Raw genomic sequence first — 22,145 nt, 5'->3', positions numbered from 1 at the left:
ATCATTTTTAAGCGTATAGTTCAGTGGTTCACATTGCCATGCAACCCAGTTCTCTTTTGAGTAATGGATGATGTTTCTCTGTGAATCTATATTTATTTCTATTCAGCTTATTAGCCTACTCTGTAGTTTTCCCCTCCTCACAAAGGATGTCAGTTCTGATGCAAATTAAGTGGATGAGGAAACTTCAATTTCCCCTTTAATTTAATAAAGATTAGCAAATTGATTTTAGTGAATGTTAATCTCTATAGGCCTATATATGCATAAAATGTTCTTTTCAAAACTAAAAATAATAAAATTTACCTATTTAGTATGAAATCTTTGCTTGTCTTCTGCCATGTATATTCTCAACTCTGAGTTGATCTTGAGATTGGCATATGCAGATTTCATTTTCACCAAATGAGGTGATTTCTGTCTTTGTTCTTAATGCTCATTAGATAAGACGCTTACACAAGAAGTTGAAAAGTACAGTAAAATATTTATTACTTTCCTATGAATGGAAGATTGCTCTTTCACAGAAATCCCGAACCTGTAGAAGTACAAATTTCATTTTGTGTTCATAATCATCAACTCACAAAGTTTTTCCTCTTCTCTCAAAGTCAGGTGCTCAGGCTAAAAGAAGATTCAGAGAAAGGAGCCTTTCATTCAGTCATATACTTGTGTTGAAAGGGAGGGAAAATACTGTTCAGTTTTGTTCTGCAGTTTTCAGGTGGTTTAGTCTCAACTTGACACTTGAGACTTCCTCACCCAAGTGCAAGCAGCAGTGGAACTATTTCAAGATTTCTTTTTGCCATGTGATTTTTTCGAAGATTCAATTTCAATTAAAACCAAGAATCTTGTCACTTGAAATTAAAATATTTTCTCCAGGCCCTTGGAGATACTTGTTCAACTAGTTCATGTGATGAAAAGTATCCACTGATAGGCTAGTTTCTGCAGCCATTCTTGATCTTCAAACCATTTGGCAAAATCTAGTCTATTTTCCTGAAAGAATTCCCACAGTTCACTTTTTAGCTCAGACATCCTGTTAAGAAACAAAATTGGTATTATTTTTTTTCTTACTGTATAAAAAATTACCCCCAACTCTTAGCAGCTTAAAACAATAAACATTATTTGGCATAATCTCTGTAGATCAGAAATTCAGGAGCAGTTCAGCTTGGTGGTTCTGATTTAAGGTCTCACATGGTTGCAATCAAAATGTTGACTGGGCCGCAGTCATCTGAAGGCACAACTGGAGATGGAGGACCAATTTCTGAGATGGTTCACTCATGGGCCTAACAAGCTAATTCTGTCTCTTGCCAAGAGGACTCAGTTCCTTGCCACCTGGGCCTTTTTACAGAGTGCTTAAGCATTCTCATGACATGGAAGCTGGCCTCTCCCAGAACAAATGATCTCCTATAAGATTTTGTGCATGTGGCAGGAGATTTTGTGGTCTTTGTCCAGGTTTCCACATAGTTTTTTAAATGTTTGTGAGTGAACTGGCCTTTGATAAGTTTAGCCATTTTTGTAGCATCATTCAGAATTTTTTTCATTTCAGCTCCAAAAATTTTTGACACCAGCACTTCTCTAAGAGGCAAGCAGTATGTTGTGAATACATCAGGGTTTTCTTTTTTTATGAGGGTAAACCCTCTCGTTGAGCAATGCTCAAATCATTGATAGGGTACCATCAGTGTAGATGCCAATACTCTTTCTCCAAGACATAGCTTCTGTTTCCAATATAAAGACAAAACAGTAAATGTATCTTGGCTTTTATTTTGGGCAGCATTTTATTATTGCGAAAAATTTTCTTGAATTTCACCACAATTTACATACCTTACAAATGCTACCATTTGACATTTGTTATTGAAATCTGTTGATTTACTAGTGTATATAAAAAGTTGTTTTTTGGTTTATGACACAAAATCTCTCCAGCATCATGTGACGTCATCAATTACATCAATTTATTAAATTTCAAGAGTGATAAATTTTTAGTTTCTTACATTATGTATTATCTTAGCATTTTCCTTTCTATAAATGTACATATTAGAATTGTGAGGTTCTTACCAACTGTTGGGCTTTTTCCTTTTTCAGTCAAAAAGTTATACTACTTAATAGCTTGCTTATTGGACCTTTTTACTGAAGGCGACTTTTTTAACAATTTTTTTTTTTACTCTGGTATGTCAAAGGCCATTTAAAATTACTTGCTCCTTTAATGTGATTTGTAGTTGTGTCTTCAATTTTGCTAGGGCCACTGCTGCACTTATAAGTTGTAATTCTTCATTACTAAATTTATCAGAATTACCTAGGCCTAGAATTCTCTTCCATCTCCCACTTCGTCTTCAAAAATCACCACTTTGGACTCTGTCATTTTTGTAAAACTGGTGCTAATAAAGTGTTAAAACAAGCAAACTAAACAAGAAAATCACAAAAGAAAAAAATCTTTTAAAATACAATTCACTTTTAACCTAGAGCTCTGTGTTTTGCAATGTTTACATGATAAAGCAACAGAGAGGTATCTGAGTCATAGTGCTTACAAAGTCTCTCCTTAGAATTAAAATTTACCCCTTGATTTGGTATTATATCAGGAAAATTTGTTTGCTCTCTGTGGGTAAAGAGGGGGTGGGGGGCAGGATAGGAGATAGAGTTCAAGGGGGAGAGGCTGATGCAGCAACCTATCATCCCTCCCTCCGTACAATTCGGCACTCACCAGTTAACAACGGCCTCCCCTATCTTGCATCAAAAACTAAGAATGGACTCAGCCAAATGAACATATTCATGCAGAGCACTGCCATATAGGTGAACGACCTCTAGCAAAATACTAACAGGGCTACTGGATCACTATTCATGGCAAGTGCTGACATTTCGTGAAGAAGGAAATTCAAAAATTTTTTTCCATTTCTTCTGGAACACCTAGTAATGTCTCATAGAACCCCTAATGACATCTGCAGACCCCAACTGAGAAAACTGCATTAAACTATATGCTCCTGAAGAGTGGAAACTACATCCTACTTGTTTTTGTATCCCAAGCACTTGGCACAGTCCTGTTTAAAAAAAAAAATAAAACTGATGCCCAGTAATTATTCATTGAACTGAACTGAACTCCTCTATACTTTGAATTTCTTCCCATCCATTAAGATTCTGCATGTCAACAAATTACTACAGAATGATCGACAAAGAGATTATAAAAGAGGTGGGGGGAGCACAAAAGTGTATAAGTATATTTTAATTAAGGGATCCAAGATCTAAGAAAGTATACATCTAATTGTGTTAGTGAAAGGTTAGGAAATCTAATTAAAATATCTGGTGGGATATTGTAAATGACAGAGAAGAGAAAGGGCTGAAAAACTTTATACTGGAACAAAATTTCAAAAGGACTTAGTCAAGTTGCCATTAAATTGGAAACATTAATATTAACTCATGACTTTATTTTCTAAAATTTTTTATTAAAATTTGAAACAATCAAAAGTTAGGAGAGCAGTATAATGAACCCCTATGTACCCATAATCCAGCTTCAATTAGCTTTTCGCAGATCTTGCTTCATCTATCCCCTTATTTTATGATTATTATTTTTTTTGCTAGAGCTTTTTGTAGTAAATCTAGATAACATTTCATCCATAAATCCCCAGCAGTGGACTTTTTAAACATAAGCACAATGCCATTATCACATCTAACAAAGGTAATAATTCCTTAGTATCAGCTAGTAACAGTCCATGTAGAACTCTCCCAAATTGTTTCAAAATATCTTAATAGCTGGTCTAATCAAGTGAAGATCCAAACTATGTATTGGATCTGATTGATATGTCTCTTAAGTGTCTTTTATTCTTTTATTGGTTTTCTCTCCTTGGTTTTTTTTTTTTTTTATGGCATTTACTTATTGAAGAAACTGAGTCTTTTATCTTGTAGAATTTCCCATCCTCTTGGTGGTATAAATCATGTTTGTCTTTCCTCTGTATTTTCTATGAACTAGTAGTTAAATGGTAGTGAGATCTGGAGAACTGATTATGGTCAAGTTCGATTTCTTTTTTTTTTTTCCAAAATACTTCCCATAGCATTGCATGAGGAGGCACATGACATCTCGTTGTCTCTCTTTTGGCAATGTTAAGATTGATCAGTGAAATCAGCGTAACAGCCTGATCCATCTATTAGAAACTTCTCTGCCATCTTTTCATCTGCTAGTGTTTTAGCAGCTATAGATTATCACCTAGATTCATTGGTTCATAAAGGCCTGCAAAATAGTGACGTGCTAATTTTATCATTTATTCAGCAATTATTAGGTGAAATAAAGAGCTTTCCATCATTTTCTAAATATTTTTATTTCAATCCTTTATTATTATTGTTCTTTTCAATGCTTAAATTGTTTCATCTTTGGTTTGTGAGAGCCCCTTCAAGTTGGGGCCTATGTTTTTTAATACCACTTACTGGCTCTGATAGTTTTCTTGCTTTCTGACCTATTTAACTTATACATTTCCTGCTGCAGCCCTTTCTCCAAGGCCTAGCACGCTGAAGGCCTTGATAAGAAACACACTCCATAGAGCAGAAGATAAGGCCTGGCACATCGGTAAAATTTTTAGGAAGTCAGTGCTCAGGAACCTGCCAGGACATATTCTCTAAAGTAAAAGACAAGTTATTTCATCTTGCACTTCTGTTCATAAAGAAAGACACACAAAACCTAGTGAGATTCTTTGGGAATATTTGCTTTTGGGGGAAATATTTCACACTGAGAAATACTGCTCTGGCTGCCAGAGCAGGAAAGGATTCTGCAGTGATCCAACAGATCCCATGGTACTGGAGGTGTCAGCGGTGGGATAAAAAGCATTGCATAGTGTTTGAGGAAGATCCAGTGAGAGAATTACAATACGGGACCCTGGGGTCCTGGAGCAAGGCCATGCCATCTGCAGCAGAGAACTGTACTCTTTTTGAGAAATGACTTGTGCACTACTGGACCCTGGTAAATGTGGAATAACTGAACATGGGACGCTATGTCACCGTGTGGCCAGAAATGCCTATTATGAGCTGGGTTCTAACACAGGCCCATCAAGCATAAAGTTGAGCAGGCCTAGTAAAAATGTATTGTTTTTTGGCCATTTGTATGTCTTCTTGAGTGAAGGGGGTAAAAGGGGTGAAATATGTGGTGACAGAAAGAACTCTAACTATAGGTGGTGAACATACAATACAAAGTATATGTGACTTACTGTTGACTTGTACACTTGAAACTTATCGGATTTTGTTAATTAATGTCACCGTAATAAAAATTAAATAAGTAAATAAATAAATAAGAAAAATAATGTATTGTAAGGTGGAAGTGTTACATCCAGAAACAAACAGGACCAAAGGGCACATGCAAAGTGCATGAGCTGGTAGCCCAGATTTTGCCCTACATACCCCAAATCCAAACTGCTGTGCCCATGCCCCTCTCTCAGCTCACACCCATGGCTCTATGGGGAATCTGGCATGACCAGCTGAAGGCTCAGTATGTTGGCGCAAGCCAAAAATAGGCAGCAGCTCATTACAGCCACACTTAGGAGGGTTTTTGAAAGACAGTGGTGAGGGAAAGGTCTCCGAGTGGGAAGAGCTTCAGTAGTTCACATGGCCATCCACTTAGTGTGGAAAAATAGTGACTCAAGGTTAACTACACATGAAAGCACAGGCAATAGTGATTGCCTAACCATCTTTTTTCCTAGAATGAAAAATATTCAACAATTAGGAACAAGAAGGTCTGGGGTAGAAAGATGTGGATGTACATATAGGAGTGGGGATGAAGTGTAAAAATCCTTGTATCACATGTTAACACTCACCAGAGAAAAGATACTAACCACTGAAATGACTCAGCCATTGATATCAGCCAGTCTCAGTCATCAGCCATCTCAGTGCTAGCACAATAGGCACAAGAATAAAGTAGCCACAGTAGCAGAAATGGAGGCTACCCAAGAGGCCAATAGTATGGACCCCTAAGGTTTATTTAGCTACTGCCATCAACAAATGTTCAATCTGACAGCAGCAGAGACCCATGGGGAGCCCCAAAGATGGCACAATTCATCAAAGATACCAACTAACCACCTGATGGTAAACTGACACAGTCTGTCCTTTCAATCTTAGAAGAGCTAGTGATACATATTTACAGGAATATACATATGTCCCAGGTTAGGATGTGCCTTTCCTGTCTACAGGCCCTCAGCTAGGATCATGATCCGAAAGATTACAGAGTAATCTTCCAACAGGGGATCCCCTGTGACGTCCTGTCAGACAGGAAGACCCACTTTACAACAAAAGAGATGTGAGAGTGGGCCTGTGACCAAACTGCAGCACTCAGAATCTGGCAGGCTTATGGAGCATTGAAGCAGCCTGCTGAAGGCAGAGCAAAGGTGCTACTTAAAGGCAGTACTCTATGAAGACTGGGTGCTAATCTCCAGGAAGCTCTACATGCATTGAATCAAAGACCTTCATGTAGCATTGTATCCCCAGGAGAGGAAAGATACAGGAATGACTAGACTTACAATCACTCCCATCACTCCCAGTGACCAACTGGCAGCTTTTTGCTTCCTACCTCACAACTGTGGACTCTGCAGGATTAGAGGTCTTATTCTCCATAGGAAGCACATTTTTCCAAGGGGCACAGCAAGACTCACACTCAATTATAAGCTAAGCCTTCTGCCTATAGCACATTGGGCTCCTGGTGTCAAGGGACCAGTAGGGAAGAAGAGTGGTCACCTGATCTTGACAGGGGTATCTGACCCTGATCATTCAGAGGAAGTAGGCTGTTGTTATACAATATGTATGAAACAATATTGTATAAAAGCAATATTGTTATACAATATAAAAATATTGTATAACTTAGCACCTCTTGTGACAGTAAAGGGATAGAAATAGCAACTAGAAAGAAATGGTAACTAGGGACTCAGACTGCTCCCGGAAGAGGTTGTGGGACATGCTATCAGATAAGCCACTGAGGCCGGCAGAGTTGGAAGATCAGGGTGAAGTGAATCTGGAATGGATAGGAAGAAGGCAGAAAATAAGTAACAATTACAGTCCCAAGATCAATGACAAGGGCAGGGGCCATAGTTTTTCCCATCCCCTCCTTCTTCTATATTTTCCTGCAGGAAGAGAGATCCATGGCAATTCTGAAGGATCCACTCTTGGAGCACATATGGAAAGTAGATCTAAAAGGTGCAAATAGTGGACTCTGGAAAACAAGATGGCAGAGTTCCCCAGATCACCCCTTCAAGGAAGGTTTTGCTATCTAGCTGTGAAGTCATAGTCAGCGGGCATTTCCTTCTGATAGAAGCTATCAGTTCCTTCATGGTCAGCCTCAGCTACATAAAAATGCCTCACCTAAGAGCATGTCTTTCCTGGGCAACCCACACCAGGTGACTGAGCAAGGCAGGGCTTAATGGTCCAGTCATTTCTGCCTCACCCGGGAACACTGTGACAGGCCACACTCACTCCAGAGCTCCCCACGAGCTGGCCAAGGCTTTGGTGAACCTGCATTGTCATCTAACTTCTCTTTCTTCTCACTCCTGCTTCTCTTCTCTTCCTTTCACAGGAGTTGATTCCTAATAAGTATCTTGCACCCCAAAATCTGTCTCACATCTGCTTCAGGAGAACCCAAATTGTGACAACATTTGTGCTGTCACAATTTATTTTACAAATACAAATTAGTTGGTGCTAGGGCAGTGATATTTATTTTTAAAAGTTTTTGCATCCAGAGAATATAATTTAATCACAGCATAGTCAATGCATGGTAAAGGAACTGTTTCGTTGAAGAATTTCAATGTAGTCAGCATAGCCTTCAACGTGATGTACTTTTACCTCTTGCCATTAACTAGTCTTCAACCTTAGGGGAAATGTTATACATTTATTTTTACCAAAAATGTAAAGAAATTTTCTTCCAGTGTAGTTTCTGTCTTCCCTAGAAGACAGATGGAGGCATTACAGTAACAGGCTGAGAAAATCAGTTTCCTCTGGAAGGAGCACAGTTTTCATTGGTTGCCTCTCTCAGCTATTTCCTGGGAAGGCCTTTTTTGGTTTCAGTTACGGTAAACTCTTTGGACTGTAGCCAAATTCTCTACAAGTTCAAAAGTACAAAGCTCTTTAGGAGGCTTGCTCTTTTTAAATATTTTTTCAGAGGTTAAAAATTAAATTTGAAAAGAATATCTGGGGTGGAGAAGTATCCACAGTAGAGACGCAGACCCTGAAGTTCTCCAACATGAAGCTTGCTCATGTTATTCTGTTGCTTTTGTGCTTCTACTTAAGTTTTTGCAAGGTAAGTAGTTCAATACTTTTGCAAACTATTTTAAGCAAATATTTTAAATGTTATAAAAATATATAAAAAATCTTGAGATACTAATTTGATTTAAAGATTACAATAGTTCGGTTACCAACAATGGCAGTGTATAGTCAGTAACAAAGATATTTTGTTTCTATCTTGATGAAAGAGCTTTAAGAAATTACTTTTTTTTTGTATGCTCTTATCTGTGCATATAAATTAAACTAATGAGCATTTTAGTGATACAGATCAGTAACTTAGAGTAATCACATTTAATCAATAAACATTTACCAAGTTCTTTCTATGTGCAAAGGATAGTGCTGAGCAAATGGCAAGACTGACCTCTTCCATCAGTAGTCTTTTGCTACAGTTGTAGCAAGATGATATAAATATGCCGATGAAGAAATAATAAGCAAGTTTTAAAGAATATTTGAAAACTCAAGAGAACTTTTACAAGACAGTATATATTTAATTGCCAAAAATAGTGCAAATATCATGTGCCAAGGGACTTTAATGAGAGGAAAAATTCCTTCCTGCAAAGAAGTCAAGAAGAGTTTATAGACCAAATGGGAGTTTAGCTAGACCAATAATTCTGGGTTAGATTTGATCAATGGATAAAAAGAGAAAGTGATTTCCAGCCTTTCCAGTCTGGAGAAGCAGCAAGTACTATGGCAGAAAGATAGCAAAGCACCAGGCTCTTTCAGATGAATAAATTCATTCGATCAGAGTGGAGACTCTGTGAGCAATTCAGGGAGTTAAAACTAAAATGACAGATTATAGCCAGGTTGAAAAGTTGTCTATTCAGGTTAGAAATGTTTAAGACATTTTAGATCTTTATTGATAATTGCCAACTTTTGTGATCACGAAGGAAGGCAGTATGGAGGAAATAAAGACCAAAAAGGTACAAGGCATACAGAAAACAAATAGCAAAATGCAGAAGTAAGGCCTTTCTGATCAGCAATTAATTTAAATATAAGTGGATTAAATTCTCCAACAAATGGGCAAAGATCAGCAGAATTGATTTTTTTTTACACTCATGATCCAACTATATCCTGTCTACAAGAGACCCACTTTAGATCAAAAGATACAAATAATTTGAAAATGAAAGATTGAAAGACAGTAGTCCATGTAAATAATAACCAAAAGAGAGCTGGAGTGTCCACACTAATATCAGATAAAATTGACGTTAATTGTCTCTTGTCATAAGGGACAAAGAAGGACATTAGATATGATAAAAGAATCAATAAAAAAATATAATAATTATAAACATACCCACCAAAAATAGAGCCTAAAATATATGGAATAAACATCGACATAACTAAAGGGAAGAAGAGAAGATTCTACAATAATAGTTGGAGACTTCAACACCCCACTTTCCATAATGACAGAAAATCTAGACAAAAGATGAATAAGAAAATAGAGGACTTTAGCAACACTATAAGCCAAACTGACCTAACAACTAGATATCTATAGAGCATTCCACCCAACAACAGCAGAATATGCACTTTTATCAAGTTTACATGGAGCATTCTCCAAGCTATACCATATGGTAGGCCAAAAAACATGTTTCAATAAATTTTTAAAAAATTGAAATGATATGAAGTAGCTTCTCTAAATACAATGGAATAAAGCTAGAAATCAGTAACAGAAAGAAAACTGGAAAGTTTACAAATGTGCAAATTAAACAATGTACTCTTAAACAACCAATGGTCAAAAAAATCACAAGGAAAATTAGAAAATAATTAGAGATGAATGAAAACAAAACACAACATACTAAAACATATAGGATGTGGCAAAAGCAGTGTTCAAAAGGAAATTCATAGCAGTAAGTACCTATAATAAAAAAGAACAAAGATCTCAAATGAATAACCTATGTTTGAACTTTCAACAACTATGTTTACATTTTAAACAACTACCAAACATTTAAAAAAGAATCAACACCAATCAACTAGAAAAAGAAGAGCAACCTAAATTGGAAGTTAGGAGAAGAAAGGAAATGATTAAGATTAGGTTGGAGATAGAAAAAAATAAAGAATAGTAAGATAATGGAGTAAATTAAGCCCAAATTTGGTTCTTTGTAAAGATCAACCAAATTGGCAAACTTAGCTAGACAAAGAAAAAAAAAGATGCAAATAAATAAAGTCAGAAAGTGGAGACATTACTACTGACCTTACAGAAATCAAAAGAATGATAAGAGAATATTGTGAACAATTATATGCCAACAAATTAGAGAAACTAGATGAATGGACAAATTCCTAGAAACACACAAATTACCAAAACTGACTTAAGAAGAAATAGGAAATCTGAACAGACACATAAGAGATTAAATCAGTAACCAAAAATAAATAAATACATAAAAAGGAGGAAATACTTCCTAACTCATTCTATGAGCCCAATAGTGTCACTCTGGTACCAAAGTCAGACAAAGATATCACAATAAAAGGTACAAAGCAGAGATAAAGGCTACCTCCTACCCATCATTCCACCCATTCCCCCCAGTCAAATATTTCAGAGATTCCTAGTATTCTTCATTCCTTTATGTAGAAAGAGATTTCCATCTAGGATAATTTTCCTTCTGCTTGAAGAACTTTTCATAACGTTTATTTTAGTGCAGACATGCTGGGATTAATTCTTTCAGCTTTTGTATGTTCAAAAAGGTTATTTTGTCTTAATTTTTAAATAGTTTTTTCTGGGTATAGAATTATAAGTTGACAGGGGATTTTTCCCGGTATTTTTTAAACGTTGCTCCATTGTCACCTCCCTCTCTCTTAAAGCTTCATTCTTTCCCATTCTGTTAGATTATTGACTTCTGCCTATAATCATGATGAAATCTCTTCTAACAAAAAAAACTCTTTATTCTATGTTCCTATACCATCTATTTTTCTCCTTTGAAGCCTACCACCTAATCTTTACTGAAAGCATAACATTCTTTTTCATTTAATTATTTTTTTCTCAAATCGATCCATGTATATAGTTTACAAAGGCAAATAATACCATAAGGCTTAAAACCATGATGATATTGTGAATGTTTAACAATAGGTTGAGCATAGATACTGATCAGTCAAATAAGATCATCAATTATCTTTGCTTATAATTTAAAATACCCCTATCGCACCCCTCTTCACCCCTGGTTCTCACTGTCCAGTGACAACCACTTTCAATTCTTTGCCGTTTCTTTTGCTATTTATATTAGATTCCTCAGTAACATGTTCATAAAACCATTTCCTTTAATCAGCTTCCTGGTTTTTTAGCCACTCCATGTTCTTCAGAGGTACTAGATGCCTCAATTCCTAAGTTCTCTGTAGGGCTGAGTTGCTTTATCCTTATGCCTTCCTTCATTATGCTTGGGTTTCAGTTCCCTCTGGACTGATAAATCTCTTATCAATAGCCCATCTCCTTTTCAGTTTCCAGCATTTTGATAACATCTAGAGTCTGTAGTATCTCCATTCTCTTTGGCCTTATGTCTTTTTTTTTTTTTTTTAAATTCTTTTACTCTCATTTTATTGGGTCTTTCAGAAAAAGCAGAGATTTTTTTTAAAATCCCGTGTTAAGTCTCCCACGTCTATGAATGAAATCAGTGAAAAGGGTAAGTCTATACTCTGCTTCCATTTCTTCACTTCCCATTCTGGCCTCAACTCACCAAAGTCTGGTTTCTGCCTCTAACGCTCAGCTAAAACTACTTCTTCAAAGGATCCCAATGACCTTTGCTTGTCAGATTTAGTGGCTTTTCAGTTTTCATCCTCTGAAGCTCTCTGCAGCATTAGACATACCAAACAAGGGAAGCAAAGCCTCCTTTGCTTGCTCCACATCTTTAGCTCCTTAAATGTAAATTTTCCTCCATGTTCTGTCTTTGTTGGTTTTTTTTCCACCATGCATCCTACCATGCCCCTGAAATGAGTTTGAGCTGGAAAATGGAGAAGCTTTCAACTAAAATGAAGGTTAAAGTTTCAATGATTGCCCAGAGCTGGACATTGCAATTATTATGAGACTGTCCTAGAAACTAAAAGTCTTTTAATTTTTTGTTTTTCCTCTAATCTAAGAGTGACTGAAAGTTATGACACTTGCCCATATTTCTCAGAAAAGATTTAAGGGATAAAGAAGGGAAAGAATCAAGTTGTTTTCTCCTTGCGCCTAATTGAAATAATGCTCTTTCAATAGAAGGGTGATATGTAAAAGGGTGACGGTCTCTGCTGTCAGGGTATTTACAGTCTTGTCAGTGGAAGATATAGGAGCGAAGTAATTATAAAAAATTTCAACTCCAGTAAGTAGTATATGAAACCATGAAAAGTATGTAACTGGTAGATTTCATTCTAAATCAGTGTGTCAAAAGCCAGTGTGGCAAATGACCAATGTGTCCAATTTTCTTATTTCTATGGCTATTTAATAAAGTTTTTTGAAAAGCACATTGGATAGAATGACATTCACCCCTTTTGCAAATTTTTGCACGGCTTTAAATTGACTGGTTTTTATTTGTCTTCATAACGGCATTTAAAGATTGCTTGATTTGTTTCTTCCCTAGCTTGCTGTTACCGCAGCTGGAGGAAATGAGAAGACAGGGGGCCTATCATTGCTAGGAGATGAGGAAACTAGAGAACAGAATGCCCATTCACCAGAGGGGGCGGGGGGAGGGAGAGAGAAAGAGAGAGCTGGCTTTCCACAACCGACTTATGACCCAGTTAGCCTGTTCCCAGACCGCATTGTATTTCTCTGGATCTTTGCAAGTCTAATTGGCCTCCTTCCTCTCTGATTCGATCTCCAGAAAGATCTTCCTCAATTCAAATTTACTTCCATGCTTCAAGTCCCTCAGTGGCTCCCTCAGGACCTGCTCCCTTATCTGCCTCACTACCATCTCACTCTATCATCCAACCTCAAGCAAGCTATTCTCTTTCTCACAGCCCTGCCTGGAGTGCCTACCTACCACTCATCTGCCTGCTGCCTCCTCAGTGCCCTCAGAGTTCAGTCCAGACATCAGCTTTTCCTGGAAATGTTCCCAAGTCTCCTAGTCAGCCAGAGGCATAGAACACTGTCCTCATGGCATGCTGGCCCAGGCTTACCAGAGAATCATCAGTCAGACTTGCCTGTCTCCCTTCAGGTCGGTGTGCTCATTAGGACAGGGACTTTTACTCCTCTGGTCCTAGCCTGAAGTCGCTCCCTGGCACAGACTAGTGCTTACTAATTTGTTCATTGCATTAATTGATAAATGAGTTAATGATCTGTCTTCCAAGCTTCACATACACACATTTCCCTTTCCTACATAACACCCTACATAATATCTCCAAGTGCATGTCCTTCAGGGACCTCAGACTCAGCAGGTCTCAAACGAAATTCATAATGCTCTACTCTAACTTACTATCTATTTTGATTAATGGCATTATATATCCTTACCATCACTCAACCTCAAAACCTAGGACCCACCCTCAACCCCTACATGGAATAAATTGTCCATTCCTGTTGCTTTTGCTTGCGTAATTGTCTTTCCACATCATTCTCACACTTCACTTCCGCTGCCTCTTTCTGCCTAGTTTCCTGACCAAAGACGATCCCATTTGAAGCTCATGTACTCCCTGCATGCCAGTCAGCTGGGACCGCTCATGACTCCCTGAATGCAGTCTGCACCATCCCTCCTGGGTTTTACTAGCACCAGCCCTCTGCTCACATCTGTCCTTCCACCCCTTGCTCAAATGCTACCACCTCCACGAGGCATTTTTAAATCGCCCTTGAAATACTTACCCTCTTCCATTCTGGCTCTCCAAGAGCACTGCGTCATATTTGTACCACTGTTATATCACTAACCACAGTCTTCCTGGTACCCCAGTTATCATGTGCATTTCTGTCTTGGCGCCCTTAGAAGACAGAGCCCATGTCATGTTCATCTTAGCAGGACTTTGCACACAATAGGAGTTTAACAAAGAGTTTTACATTTATTAATAGAATTAATCAATTTCAAGCATCGGTTCATTCCACAAGACTATATTTGGCACCCAGTTTGTTTCTCCTTAACATGACTGATTGATTTCTTCAAAGGAAGAATTTTTGGCTGGCTTCAGGATAGTAATAGCTGCCATTGATTTCATACCCGGTACCTGCCAAGCATTATATGCTTCTAATCTTTGCAATAACTTTGCAAAACAGAATATATTATCCCCACTTTACAGGTAAAGAAACAAACATCATGAGGGTAAGTAACTTGCCCAAGACCATGTAACTGTAAATGCTCAAGCTGGGACTAGAAGCCAGGTTTATCTAATTCTAAAAATAAGCAGATCACATCCCCCTCATCTGTACTGGGGGGGTAGGTGAGCCTGATTTGTTCCTCTCCTTCACCTATTCATCTTAAAAAAGAAGATTTTACTTTGTTGCTAAGTTAATGTTTATTTTGTGTTTCATAGGTCACGTCAACATCAGACACATCTCATGAGGATCTGGTGGAGAAACAGTGCTTAACCGAAAAATACACACATCTCTCCTGCCATAAAGTCTTCTGCCAGCCATGGCAGAAATGCATCGAAGGAAAATGCATTTGTAAACTCCCTTATCAGTGCCCAAAGAATGGGACAACAGTGTGTTCAACCAACGGGAAAAGCTACCCGACTTACTGTCAGCAAAAGAGTTTGGAATGTATTCAACCAAAGGCAAAGTTTTTAAATATTGGAGCATGTACACCTTCAGGTAGAAAAATCCTTGTTTATTCTATGGCATAAGAAGGAAATTGTCTACCGTACTTTCTATTAGAAAATACTTTTCCTATGAAATGTTACGATGACGAATCGAAATTCTTCTCTAGACTCTCAGTAGTAACTGGGGTGATAACTAGAGAAATCAGGGTTCACCAGACTGTAGCCAGACCTTGGATCCAGAGCCCGAGGCCAGTCCTCCCTTCAGTGTCCGTGCCATGCTTTGCCACCCAGCCTTTCAGATTTGTCCCCACCCTCACTTATACTTAGCTAAAGAGTCATTGAGTTGGTATAGAATCTAGCAAAAAAGTCTTTATATGAAATTGGTTCTGACATGGAGCCCCTCTCTGGACCTTCAGCCCCAATAATTTATTCTAGCATTCATCCTACCAGCCCCTACCTTTCTCCCTAGCCCCGATCCCACTGACCCTGATCCAAGGGAAGCTCAGGCTACTGTTGACCTAGGACATACTCCAACCTACCAAACTTGGTGCATCGGATCAGAGAGGTTGTCTACACTCCATTTGTAAGCCTAATGTAGTGAAGAGGCTGGGATGCTAATATGTGTTTTAGTGGAGTGGTTTAGATTAGGGATTTCACTGTCAGTCAAATTTAATTGCAAGCCCGCAAGCCCCTTCCAAGTCCCATCTTGGTTACTGACGAGCTATGTGCACTTTCTAAAGTCCAGTTTCCACATTTGTAAGATGTGAATCATACTAATTCCTAACTCAGAAGATTCTGATGGAAACTAAATAAAATGATATCTGTTTGGGCACAAAGAAAGTACTTGTGAAATTTTAGCTATGACAGCAAATCTCAGGCTTGTCTTCTGATATCGGTTATCAGAGGCACTCGATGAATTTACAGAGGAATACTTAAAACATTCTTTTTTAAGACACTGTGATATACACTAGCTCACAGTAACCTAAATATTTTTGTGGCGCTGAGTTAAGACGTTGAGGTACTACGGAAAAACAGAAAGAAAGCTCCCTCTTGGAGCCCATATCTGTCGCCTGCTGGAGAGGAGGAAAGCAATAGTGGAGGTTATTTTGTCAATGTTAGACTTTTGTTCTCTTGAGGCATCGAGGACCTTAAATATATGAAAATACACAAATCTGTCTCACATTTTCATTATTTGTTTGGCTTATTCACTTTTAAGGGCATGGACTTTGGAGTGAGATCGGTATAGCAGATTCAGGTCCCTGGCTTCATCACGTGAGCGAGTAACTTAACCTCATGTATAAACATGGAGGAATTTGGGTTCCTCATGTGTAAAAATGGGGACATCAGCTTAATCTTCATGGTGTTGATGTAAAAATTTTTTGATAATCTATATATCTGGATAGTATATCCAGATACTGACACATAATAAATAATACTGACACATAATAAATAATAAAGTAATCACTTATCATTACTTGTTAAAATCTTCATGGAGTTCAAAGTTAATTTAAGATTGTCTATTTCAGGGTTGGCTCCATAGTGTAGTGGTTAGCATGTCTGCTTTACACACAAAAGGTCCTGGGCTCACAGCACAGGCCAGGCTCAGGGCATGTGCTTCGAGCCCCTCAGAGGAGAGATATCTCGTCTCGCCTTCAGAGATCCAGTTCTAAAAAAAAGGGAGACAGCAACATCCATAGGTCAGGGGTGAAAGGGGCAAGGGAGACAGCAACATCCATAGGTCAGGGGTGGAAGGGGCGGGCAGTGGGTAAGAAGGGGGGTTAATTAAAGAGGGGAAAAAAATTTTTTTTAATAAAATTATCTATTTTATTATTTTAAAGGCTTTTAATCAAGAGAAGAGAATGCCTAATTATTGCTCATTCTTTTGGTTTTATTTTAGGTCAATTTTATGTTTCCTTGAAGTATGGAAATAACGATTCAGAGGGAATTGTTGAAGTAAAACTTGCAGACCAAGATAAGAAAATGTTCATATGTGATAACAACTGGAGCATGACACAGGCCAACGTGGCCTGCCTTGACCTTGGATTTCAACAGTGAGTGCCTGTACCAGGGGATTTTCCTAAGATCGATTTTATTGTTCCAACTATTTGTTTTTTGACTACCTAATCTTTCTGTGCCTTGATTTCCTCATATGCAACCTGAGAATCTTGTCTCATAACATTGTTATGAGGATTAAATGTGCTCTTGTTTGACTAGCGCTAGCACAGTGCTGGGCAGCAGGCAACTGAGTGTTAAAATGCGTAGATACGAATTCTTTGCTGATTCAGAGCTGGAAATATGTTCATTACTGTCTGTTTCTACTCATCTATAATTATGTCTACTTTTTCATACCTAATATTATTTATTTATGCCTTCTTTCTTTTTTTCTGATCAGCTTTACATAGATTTGTCTATCGAATTAGTGCTTTTGATTTTTATATTTGTAAATTGTCTCTTATTTATTTTCAACTTCATTAACTTATGCTATTATCTTCGGCTCTCCCTCCTTTTCTCTGTTGTATTTCTTCTAATTCCTTGAGTTAAATGCTTAACTCATCAAGTTTCAATTTTTTTTTTTCTAATGTAAACATTTAAGGTACAAATTTCCCCCTAGCTAGTGCTTCATCTGCGTGCCATAAGCCTCTATAAGTGGTATTTTATTTATTGTTGTGTGCAAAATATGTCTAATTTTCAATATAATTTCTTCTTTATAATTTAGAAATTTTTTCCTTCCTAATGAATATGTTTGCTTTTGATTAACTTTTTGTTATTGATTTTCTATTTAATTGTATATAGTCAGAGAATGTCTCTATATGACAATTGTTTAAATCTGTTGAGACTTGCTTCATACTGAGTATATTTTAAATGCTTAATGTGCAGGGTTCTATATAATAGATATTCATTAGAATAAGCAAGCTGATTAACCGCCTTGTTCAAATCTTTTCCCATTTATTTACTTACAAGCTTTCTGTGTCTTTATCTTTTAAGTGTGTCCCTTATAAACAGCATATATCTAGATTTTAAAAAAATCCAACATGACAATCACTGTCTGACGAGCGTAGTCCACTTACATGATTGCGATTATTTTCATTGCTGAATTATTTTTCCTATCTTATTTTGAGCTTATTATTTACCCTGCTTTTTCTATGCTCATGTTTCTTCCTTTTCTAACTTCTATTAGGTTAATAAAGTTGTTGTTGTTGTGCTGTTGTCATTGTTGTTTTGATCTTCCCCATTTTCCTCCTTTATGTGGTTTCAAAATTACATATTCTATTTCAATTCCTTTAGTGGTTATCTTCACATTTACACCATGAATCCTTGACTTAGCAAGTCCTCACCCTCTTCAGGAATAATACAAAGAATATCGTGACCCTATTTAAGTTTCCAGTATTTAGTTCTACCTTATTTTAATATGTCCTTGAAATTCATTGATATTATATTATAAGCAATTATTATTACTGTTGTTCAGTTAATGCTTACTCAGAGTTGCTTGGTTTTTACCAACTTCTTGGATTTTGCTATTTCTTGCATCTCACTCCATAATTCTGGATTCGATTTTTTTCTTCTTAAATTATATCTGCTAGTAGTTCATTAATGAGAGTCTCATCATTAAATAGAGCCACAGAGTATTTATGATTTTCAACACTATGTGACCTACAATCTATGATTCAACCTAATGGCAAACTATCTCAGTTTTTAATCTCTCAGTATTTTGTTCTTATCATATTTTGCATAGGCTCATGGACAGAATTCTCTGATTTGAGCCAGTGAATAATTCCCCAAATTCTTTAAGAGTTCATTGTGGGCATTTGTTATAGTTTATCTAGGAATTTTAGGTAGTTTTAGGTTGAGAAGTTTTTCAGATTATTCATCTGTCAGATTGCCCCAAATGCTCTCATTCGCTCTCATATGTTGGTGTTGTTTGGCAGGGTTTCATGACTACTATGTCCTCATTATGATCTGAAATCATTTAAAAATATCCTTCTTGTTCTCTTTAATTGTTCTCTTTTTGCCTTTCATTCTAATTTATCTGATATTAATATTGCTATTACTGCTTTATTTTTGTTTATATTTCCCTGATGTATCTTTGCTCAACTTTTTATTTTTAACCCGTTTTTCTCATTTGCTTCTAAAGAGAAGCAAGGGACAATTTAATGTCCTGAAAGAGTAATTCACAATAACTCCAGGATATTGGGTCTTTGAGGTAACCTGTTGCCCACACAAATTTTGAACGAATTGAGAAGTCTAAGCAATGGTTCGTGGATAGCAAAATATCATGTAATACTGGCAGGGATGAACTGAGGATGTAGCTTAGTGTAGAAGCAAAATGGACCTGCTAGAATTAAACCAACTTAACCTCCCAAATCCTAGGCAACAATAGGGCCAACCTGGTAAGCCTTACAGCATGGGGCAGGTGGAGAGGTGTCCCTCCCTCAAAAGATGGGAAAACTGGGTTGACCTTGCCTGATGTATATTTCCAAAATTCCCTGATCAAATTAGTCCATTCCCTTTCGTGGAGAAAAGAGGAGATGGAGAGAGGCTGACACATCTCAAGTTGGAAGGAAACATCAGGAGCGAGGAAAAAGAAGCAATCCTCCTTAAGAAAGAGAGGAAAGGAAACCAGCATTTGCTGAGTGCTTGCCTCGTATAGAACTTCGGCTAGACAGTTTAAACTGATTGTTATAGTTAATCTTTAGAAAACTTGGTGAGATAGTTATATTTCCTTTTACAGGTGAAGTTACTGAGGCTCAGAGAATTTATTTAAGCATTTTGTCCTATCTAATAAGAGGAAATTAGCTCTATTCCTTTACATCTATAGTAAGGTTATAAATGCAAAGTACTAATTATTCTACCCTAATGTTTCATTTATTTTATTGGCAGAGGTGCTCTTGATACTCAAGGAGAGTTTCACTTTCCTGAAGATCACCATATGAATGACACTGATTGTTTGCATGTGCATTGTCGAGGATCAGAGACCAGTTTGACTGAATGTACTTTTACTAAGAGAAGAACTGAAAGTTATCAGGGTTTAGCTAGAGTGGTGTGTTACACCCAGAATGCAGGTTGGTAGAGTACTTGCCTGATATTTTCCCTTCCTTCGAGGTTATTTATTTTATACCAGGTCTGTAGTAAACAAACAAATGACAGATACCCAGTTGCCAGTCACAGAGGCAAAATCATATTTTGGGGCTTAGAGCCTAAATTGTGTTTTTCCCTTATTGTGCCTTTTTGCCATTCAAATAGTATTTCTATCCAGGTTCCTATATGGGAAGCAAAGTTGCTTGACTCCCCTTCGCTTGCTTGAACATCTGGATTAAATTTAGCGAACATATGTGAATCAAACATCAGAAGAAACCTCAGTATCTCCTTTGAGACATCCAGCCTACACATATTCCTTTAAAATATTTATGTGGTCACATCCGTGTCTCAGCTTCCAGGCAGTCACTTTTATCCTTCATCCTGACATTGGAATATTTTAGCCATGTATATGTTGTTAAAGGCCAACGCCTTTCATGGTGCTAAAAAATGTACCATCAAAATAGAAATGGCACTGCCCAAGTAAGTCTAAGTGGGGGTGGGGGTGGGATTAATGCAGTAGCATGAAAAGAACGGATAAGTACCAGTGTTTACCAGTGTCAGCAAGGGCTTCTAATTCCTGAACCCTCACCTCCAAGCTCAGCAAGTACAGGCCTCCACAAATGAAGACACTTTCAGAGATAATGAAAGGACCTCCATAAGCCAATTTGGGCATTTATTTTCCTTATTAGTAGTTTATACTAGGTTGATGGCTACCAATATATTTTATATCAATTTCTATTTGATGCCCGACTTTATCTTAATGTCCCCATTATTCCAAAAAATATGATTAAGATATCACCCACAACTCTATAAATAAATTCCACAAAGATAATTCTTACTTTACAGTTTCTCCAACAAAGGACTCCTTTCAGTGTGTGAATGGGAAATACATTCCTCAAGAGAAAGCCTGTGATGGGATCAATCACTGCGTAGACCAAAGTGATGAGCTGTGCTGCAAAGGTAGAGATAACTCTGGCCTTTACACCTCTGAAGGCATTCTTGTGACTAAAAACATAGAAACGACTTTGTCATTGAATTTAAGATTCCATCTCATTCAACTTCAAGCATGAAAAAAAGAACAAAACCTCTTCTATTTATTTATGTTTGCACAGGGTGCCGAGGCGACAGTTTCCTTTGTAAATCGGGTGTTTGTATTCCAAACAAGTATAGATGCAATGGTGAGGTGGACTGCATTACCGGAGAAGATGAAAGTGATTGTGAAGGTGATTTAAAGTGCCTTGGTTACTTTTGCTCATTATTCAATCCAGTAATTCTGAAACTATTCTTAGGCAAATTGTGATCTTGAGTGACCGTAGGATGGTGTAGCAGTAAGAGTGCTATTGAGTGGGCATTTGAAGAACTATGGTATGTCCTTCTTTCATATCTTTATTCGTCATTTCAGAACTTTGTATTAGAAAATTTCCCACCTAACAAAATCAGATAGACGATTAAAATGAAACCCTATGTACCTATCTCCCAGCTTTAACAATTATCAATATTTTGCCAGTCTTGTTCAACTTATTTATTTTGGAGGAAATTTCAGATATCACATACCTTCATCTGTATATATCTCTAATGATAACATTTTATATGTACAACCATCTTCTTATTAGTACACCTAAAAATAATAATAATTCCCTAATACTATTTAATAACAGTCTATGTTCAAATTTTCACAACTGTTTCAAAAATGTCTTTTTAGAATTAATGTGTTTGAATCAGGATCCAAAAGAATTTAACACTGTTTGGTTTTTAAGTTTTTAAAGTCTCTTTTTTTTCCTTAAAAATTACCCACCCATCTACTCAATTTTTTTCATGCTGCCGATTTTTTAAAGAAACAGGGTCGTCTGCCTATAGGATGTTCCTTCTTCTGAATTTATAGAGACTTTATTAGATGCAAAGTTCAATGTTTTAGGCAAGAATTCTTGATGTGTGATTCCTATTACATATAATGTCTTGTCTGGTTGTCCCACTTCTAGTGATGCTAAGATAGATCTCACCTTTAAAACACTTATTCCACAACCTTTCACCTTAATGATGCTTAATGTGATTGTTGCCTAGATCAAATTTGTCAATAGGGACTGTAAAATGGTGGTTTCTAATTCAACATTCCTTCTGTTTTTATTAATTTCTACAAAAATAACTTTTCTTCAACAACAATTTTGTTTCCATAGAAGGCAGTTCATTATAGAGAGGAAGAATCATGTTTAACTCTT

General features: G+C 37.1%; 1 protein-coding gene across 1 annotated transcript in view; it reads left to right on the top strand.

The window, feature by feature from the left end:
• Window positions 1-8,021: 8,021 nt before the first annotated feature.
• CFI (complement factor I) overlaps window positions 8,022-22,145 on the top strand; it is a 31,108-nt gene continuing 16,984 nt past the window's right edge. The window contains exons 1-6 of the mRNA XM_006918916.3: window positions 8,022-8,233; window positions 14,626-14,905; window positions 16,751-16,904; window positions 19,732-19,913; window positions 20,776-20,889; window positions 21,042-21,152. Coding sequence (XP_006918978.1) covers window positions 8,177-8,233; window positions 14,626-14,905; window positions 16,751-16,904; window positions 19,732-19,913; window positions 20,776-20,889; window positions 21,042-21,152 — 898 coding nt within the window. The 5' untranslated portion in view covers window positions 8,022-8,176. The remainder of the gene's footprint in view (window positions 8,234-14,625; window positions 14,906-16,750; window positions 16,905-19,731; window positions 19,914-20,775; window positions 20,890-21,041; window positions 21,153-22,145) is intronic.

The sequence above is a fragment of the Pteropus alecto genome, unplaced genomic scaffold (genome assembly GCF_000325575.1).
Source record: "Pteropus alecto unplaced genomic scaffold, ASM32557v1 scaffold5, whole genome shotgun sequence".
Taxonomy (NCBI): domain Eukaryota; kingdom Metazoa; phylum Chordata; class Mammalia; order Chiroptera; family Pteropodidae; genus Pteropus; species Pteropus alecto.
This window is presented reverse-complemented; position numbering and strand designations above follow the sequence as displayed.